General features: G+C 41.3%; 1 protein-coding gene across 6 annotated transcripts in view; it reads left to right on the top strand.

The window, feature by feature from the left end:
- The first annotated feature begins 61 nt into the window (after positions 1-61).
- HELQ (helicase, POLQ like) overlaps positions 62-6,856 on the top strand; it is a 41,315-nt gene continuing 34,520 nt past the window's right edge. For 2 of the 6 annotated variants that reach the window (XM_043447692.1, XM_043447690.1), the window contains exon 1: positions 1,995-2,159. In XM_043447692.1, the coding sequence (XP_043303627.1) occupies positions 2,127-2,159 (33 nt within the window). In that variant the 5' untranslated portion in view covers positions 1,995-2,126. Of the gene's footprint in view, positions 499-1,441; positions 2,160-6,371; positions 6,569-6,856 lie in introns of those variants that run through there. The other 4 variants (XM_043447687.1, XM_043447686.1, XM_043447688.1 and 1 more) reach the window with 4 other exon arrangements.

Below are 6,856 nucleotides of genomic sequence, written 5' to 3'. Positions count from 1 at the left end.
ATCAAAAGAGCAGGTGGGGTTTTCAATACGCCTGCGCAGTACCTTCCCTTTCTCCGCCCCTTCCCCCCCACCCTGCCCCCACCGCTTGCCGAGCCGCCAACCCAGCACACTTAACGACTGGACGAGGAGAGGGCGGGCTCCCAGGTTTGTGCCTTCGTTTCCGGTCCCAAAACAGTCCTCCCAAGGTGGATGGAGAGGGGAGCGCAGCTTCCACCTGTTGCTACGCTCCCCTCGTTGCTGCACTTACCCCTCCACTAGGGGGTTGGCGGCTGGGTCTCGGGAAACGAAGTTGGGGCTGGGCCCTTAGGCCCTGCCATGGACGAAGGTGGTTCCCGCATCCGCAGGCGGGTGTCCGTCCGCAAAAGAAATCGTCCTAGCCTAGACAGCGTTTCTACCGCCTGCCCCGCGACCGAGCTTAAGCCCAGCGATGAGGAGGAGGACAAGGAGATGGAGGCCGGGAGCCGGCGGCGGAAAACCGTGGACGTGCAGCCGGTCGAGGTACAGCCCCATCACCTCTCAGATTCCCCTGAGTTCCTCGTTCTATTTCCCACCTTTGGAGTGATGATACAGTCCCAGGTCCCCACTGCGCATGCTCACTGAAAGGCGTGGAACTTGAAACTGCCGCGTTCGGCCGTTCCCGTCTCAGGTGCAAGCAATTGACAGGTCATCTACTAGTCTTCTTGGGCTTACCTCATCTTTGTTATCGCTGTTAATCCTGATAGCTCCCGTAGATATATATTGTTGTGAAACATAGACCTTGAGACATAAAAAGAACGGCATGACACAAGCCTGTACTTCCAAGTTTTTGCTTCTCCTTGTACTAAAAGTACCCAGACCTGTTATGGGCTTTGTTAAGCTATTTGCTTTATCCAGGTTTTACAACAGAAACGAGACCGAGAAGTAAAGAAACTACACTTCCTATTACAAATCTTGTGTTCTTAATCCCTTCCCTATGTTGCTACCCCCAAATTATACCTCTTCTGTTTATAGACTGTCCCAAGTCAGACTTTCCCTTTCAATTCTATTCTAAGAACAATTTTCTTGGAGTGCCGGGTAGCACAAGCATGATTTTATTGCAGGCCAGTGTCTGCAAATGGGACAGGAAACAGTACTGCGGTTATCAGAAACTCCTAGTGAGATAATATCTCTCCCAGTAGATGGCCGTCGGTCTTGCTACCATCTTAAAGGATTTAACGGTAGCTTAAGAATTAGGATCCCAGGATCACTAGGAGTACAGTTGATGTCAGTCACTTAACGTCTCTGGGCCTCCGTATCTACATCTGTAAAATGGAACAGCAGTATCTATTTTATAGGATTATTTACATTTAGGTCTGTGATCCGTATGTGACCATACAATTATATACCTAAGAGAGCTTTCAGCTGAAACTTTTATTCTTAATGAAGCTAGATTCCACGATAAATCTTTTTGTTTTCTTTCCAGATCATTGACAGTGAAGAGGACATGTTTGGTGACTATGATAGCTTTGCTGAGAACTCTCTTTTAGCTCAAGTTGATGATCTGGAACAAAAGTATTTGCAACTTCCTGAACATAGGAACCATGCTACAGACCATGCCACTGAAGATCTTTGTTCAGGAAGCAATAAACATAACACACTCAATGTTCCTACTGTAGGTGACTGTACAGAATTAAATATAGATGAGCACATGAAGAACCAGAGCAGGCATGAAGATGTCTCTATTGAACCTGAAGCTGATATTTTGTATGATGTACCTTCTTCTCAGGTTTTATTCTTTGAAAATTTGTATAAGTCTTCCAGTGATTTGGGTGATCCATCTACTGAAGAAAAGGATTGGAACTCATCCTCTCCTAAGACTGTGAATGAGAAATTGCCCGTTAATAGCAGAGAGCAGCCCCAGCAGACTGTTGAATCCTCTTCGAAAATCAGACCTAGTTCAGATGCAAATATGAGAAAAAGTCTGAAAGATCATCTAAAAAGTACCATGACTGGAAATGCCAAAGCCCAAACACCAATATTTTCTAGGACTAAACAGCTCAAAGAGACTCTCCTATCTGAAGAAATTAATGTTGCTAAGAAAACAATCGAGTCATCATCAGATGACCTTGGGCCTTTTTATTCATTACCCAGCAAAGTGAGAGATCTTTATGTTCAGTTCAAGGGAATTGAAAAATTATATGGTAATGTTTTTTGCTGGAATGAAAAAACATTTACCCTTATTACCATAATATTGGTGCAAATCAGTAGAAAAAAGATGCTGCCATGGTTCTATTTCTCACCTTAAATCAAAAACTCAGTCCTCTCAGCCTTCCATCCATATCCTGCTGCTATTGAATTTCTTTTCTTCCCTTCGTGGCCACACTGCTCCAACCTGTTATTCTTGCTGTCTCCTTTTCCTCACCTCAGATAATTCCCAGCCCATTCCACCTCTGGGGTCTGTGTTGTCACTTGTTATATAATGACTGGGGTGTAAACCCAGTGAGACTTTAGTTCTTCCCTGACTTCAGTTGCTTACCTAACATAACTGACCAGACCCTTCTTGAAACACCCAATTCTTGACATTCCACTCCTGTTTGTGTTTGTTTTTTCCTAATTAGCTGGCTGCTCCTCCGTCTTCTTAGTTTCCTTGGCTGACTGTTACTTTGCTACCAAAACTTAGTTGCTGAAATTCCTTTGACTACTCAGATGTCTTGAGTGAGTCAGTATTGATAATATTATTAATTAAACATCTTTAAAGACAGCTTAAGTTAGGGTTTAAATGCAGAGAAATAGTAGTAATAGCTAAGTTGTCTTGTAACATTTTTTCACAAATCCTGGCTCAAATATGTGTCATTTTAGACAAAGAAGGGACACTTGCTGCCATCCTGAAAGAGCATCCTGTCTAATCACTTCATAATTACTTCTGAAACTCCTAAGTTAGTATTGTGAACCACCTGAAAACATGGGTTCTTATCTCTGGGGGAAGACATTAAGGTTGGAGTAGTAGGACTATGGGAAACAAAGTCTAATACAAGGCTTTACAAGAGTCTTAACAAAACTAAACTGTGAGGTTTGCAGTTCAAGAGCTAAAGGTGTGTATTGTCCTTGAAGTAGATGTTACTTTTCTGCCCTCTGCTTTTGTTTTTACCAGCACCTTGTTCTATGTTTCATCTGCATCTCCTGCTCTCAGGACAAGACTTACCTAACTCATCTTTTTGGTTTTTTTTAAGATTTATTTTTATTGATTTATTTTTGGCCGCGCTGGGTCTTCATTGATGAAGGCGGCTTTCTCTAGTTGGAGCGAGCTGGGGCTACTCCCTAGTTGCAGTGTGCAGGCTTCTCGTTGCAGTGGTTTCTCCTGTTGCAGAGCACAGACTCTAGGGCCCATGGGCTCAGTAGTCGTGACTCCGGGCTCTAGAGCACAGGCTCAGTAGTCGCGACTCCCGGGCTCTAGAGCGCAGGCTCAGTAGTCACGACTCCCCGGCTCTAGAGCGCAGGCTCAGTAGTCGCGACTCCCGGGCTCTAGAGCGCAGGCTCAGGAGTTGTGCCCATGCGCTTGATTGTCGCGTGACATGTGGAATCTTGGGGATTGTCAATCTGATGATGAGTTCTGGCACTGTCACTTAACCACAGGTCTTGGACTCTGAGCCTTAGTTCCTGATCTGTTAAGGGATAATCATTTTTTTGCCAGTTATATTGTGTCAAGAACTTGCCAAGTTGAACTTTGGTTATGACTGTCAGTAATTATATATTGTTTGCTTTAAAGTAAGAACTTTAGTAAATAATTTTTAAAAATCTCAGTATTTGTAAATCTGATGACGATACGACCAATTTAAAGCATGAATATGTGTGTTATTTTTCATTGAGCTAAAGCAGTGCTTCTCAAAGTGCAGTTCCTAACTGCAGCATCAGCATCGCCTGGAAATCTGTTGAAATACGCATTCCCAGGTTCCGCACCAGCCCCCCTGAGTCAGCACTTTGGGCTGAGGTCTGGCATTCTGCTTGGATAAGCCCTCCTGATCCTGATGTGCAGCAAGTTTGAGAGCTCCTGAGTTAGAGAACCTCAACCTTATACAATACTGTTGTTTTTGCCTTTTAGGCATAGAATTACATGCTTAGTGTGTTTTATAAAAATTTTGGGAACTAAGTTAATGTAACTTTTTTTTAGTATGTGAAGAAAAATGTTATTTCCAAGTATTTATTATTTTGGTCATTTTATACTTTAAAACTCTGAGTTGGATAAAATGTGGACATGTAGTTTCACATAAACATCTGCAGCTGGATAACTAATGGGTGATACTAGCCTGAAGTATTTTCTAATATTTAAGTATTAAATATTCAATGTATTTAAATATTTTTGAAAATTTTTTTTTTATCAAAGCATAGTTGATTTACAACATTATAGCAGCTTGTGGCGGAGAAGGCAATGGCACCCCACTCCAGTACTCTTGCCTGGGAAATCCCATGGACAGAGGAGCCTGGTAGGCTGCAGTCCATGAGGTGGCTAAGAGTCGGACACGACTGAGCGACTTCACTTTCACTTTTCACTTTCATTCATTGGAGAAGGAAATGGCAACCCACTCCAGTGTTCTTGCCTGGAGAATCCCAGGGATGGAGGAGCCTGGTGGGCTGCCGTCTATGGGGTCGCACAGAGTCGGACATGACTGAAGTGAGTGAGCAGCAGCAGTTTGTGGAAAAACCCAAATGAACTTTGCAGCCTACCCAACATATTAGTTTCAGGTGTACAAAATAGTGATTCAATATTGTTATAGGTTACATATTCTATTTAAAGTTATTACAAAATAATGGCTATTATTTCCCTGTACTGTAAAATCCTGAAATGCTTTTAAAGTAAAAAATACATAATCATTTGCATATATTTCAGGCTGCAAATAATTAGCTCATATGATTGTGTAATAATTCAGTCTTTACCCTGTTGACTCTTTGTTATATAAACAATGCTATGGTGAACATCTTGCACATAATCTTTACATATGCACATGCTTTTTATTTCTGTCAGTGTTGAGTTCTATAAGCAATACTGCTAGATCAAAGGCAGCATGCAGTTTTATGTTTGTTGCTGACAGATTGCTTCCCAAAAAGACTAGCAGTTTATACTTTCATCAGCCACACACAAAAGTGCCTGTTTGTTCCTGCTCTAGTCAACTCTGTATTTTACATGGGGGGGGCTTTTTGTTTAGGTAGTTATTTAATGCTTTTTATTGGTTTATTTCTTTTGCCAAGCTAATAGGTAACAGTAGAGCATCTTTTCATGTATTTATAAACCATCTGCATTTCTCCATACTGTGAAATGTCTTATCATATCTTTTGCCCATTTTTCTAGAGGTAAATATAATGCACATTTTGAAGACTTTTGATGATCCACATTGTCCACTTTTCCTACAAAGTACTTATACCAGTTTTCACATTTTGTTTTGGATCTAATATGATCCTTTTCATGAATTCCACCTTGCTAACTTGTGGAAACTCTAGATTTTGTTGTCTAGTCACTAAGGCATGTCTGACTCTCTTGCAACTCCATGGACTGTAGCTCACCAGGCTCCTCTGTCCATGGGATTTCCCAGGCAAGAATACTGGAGTGAGTTGCCATTTCCTTCTCCACGGGATCTTCCCAACTCAGGGATCAAACCCATGTCTCTTGTGTCTTCTACGTTGGCAGGTGGATTCTTTACTACTGAGCCACCAGGGAAAATCTAGATGTTATAGTTAATAACACTAGTCTTTTATGGTTTAAGCAATCTCATCAGTTTAAGGATTTTTTTTTTTTTTTTTTTTGGCTGCACCAGATCTTAGATGCAGCATGCGGGATCTTATCCTCTCATCAGGGATCAACCTCAGTCCCCCTGCATTGGGAGTGTGGAGTCTTAACCCCTGGGCCACCAGGGAACTCCCTCTCATCAGTTTAAAATGGTATTCAGACCATTCAAACCAGCTCCCTGTGAAAGCTGGTTGAATAGTCTCTAGGTTTGTGTAAATTCTCAATTTTTTTTTTCCTCTTCGCTCTGTTTCTCTGTTGGGTGAATGAGGAAGGGAGGCTTACACAGTGTCCTTACTGAACATAAGAGAAAGGCCTTAGAATTCACACAGATCCCTGAAAGGCCCCTTAGCCCTTCTGATGTCGCAGGCAATACCTCTTGTCCAGCAGGCCTGCCTGCCCAGTGGAATCGTAGACCTCAGTCTGCAGCTGGCAATTGGGTGAACTAGTTGCCCACCCCACCAACCAGGCCTGAACTAGTATGCACACCATGCATTGGAGATTTTTGATATTTATATATAGTTGCATTTATTACTATGAGAAGATGCTACACAGGATAGGATTTGATTTTTTCTTCTTAGAAAACTTTGTAGAAGGGAAAAATAAGGCTTTTTTCCTTCTTTTTTCAATTCCACAGAATGGCAACATACTTGCTTAACATTGAAATCTGTGCAAGAAAGAAAAAATTTAATATATTCCTTGCCAACAAGTGGTGGAAAAACCCTCGTGGCTGAGATTTTAATGCTACAAGAACTACTATGCCGACGAAAAGATGTTTTAATGATCCTACCATATGTAGCAATTGTTCAAGAAAAGGTGTGATTTTTTAAAATGGTATTTGTTAATGTTATTCTCACTTTCAGATAAAATAAATACTAGATAAACACTAGATAAAATAAAAACTAGAATAAATGTAACAACTTTTTCTTGACTGAGAAGAGGTAGCCTTACTGATGGAGAATTATTATTTTTAGGATGTGTAGAAGCAGTGTGGTGTACTTACTAAAAATCTCTTCTAATACTGTTTAAGAAAGAGTTTTTTTCCCCCTAAAGTTGTGAATTAAACTCCATTTCAAATGTTCTACTGATATTTAGCATGCTTTTTCAAGCAGAAACTAACCA

The sequence above is a fragment of the Cervus canadensis genome, chromosome 26 (genome assembly GCF_019320065.1).
Source record: "Cervus canadensis isolate Bull #8, Minnesota chromosome 26, ASM1932006v1, whole genome shotgun sequence".
Classification (NCBI taxonomy): domain Eukaryota; kingdom Metazoa; phylum Chordata; class Mammalia; order Artiodactyla; family Cervidae; genus Cervus; species Cervus canadensis.
Note: the sequence above shows the minus strand (reverse complement) of the source record. Positions and strands in the feature narration are given on the sequence as shown.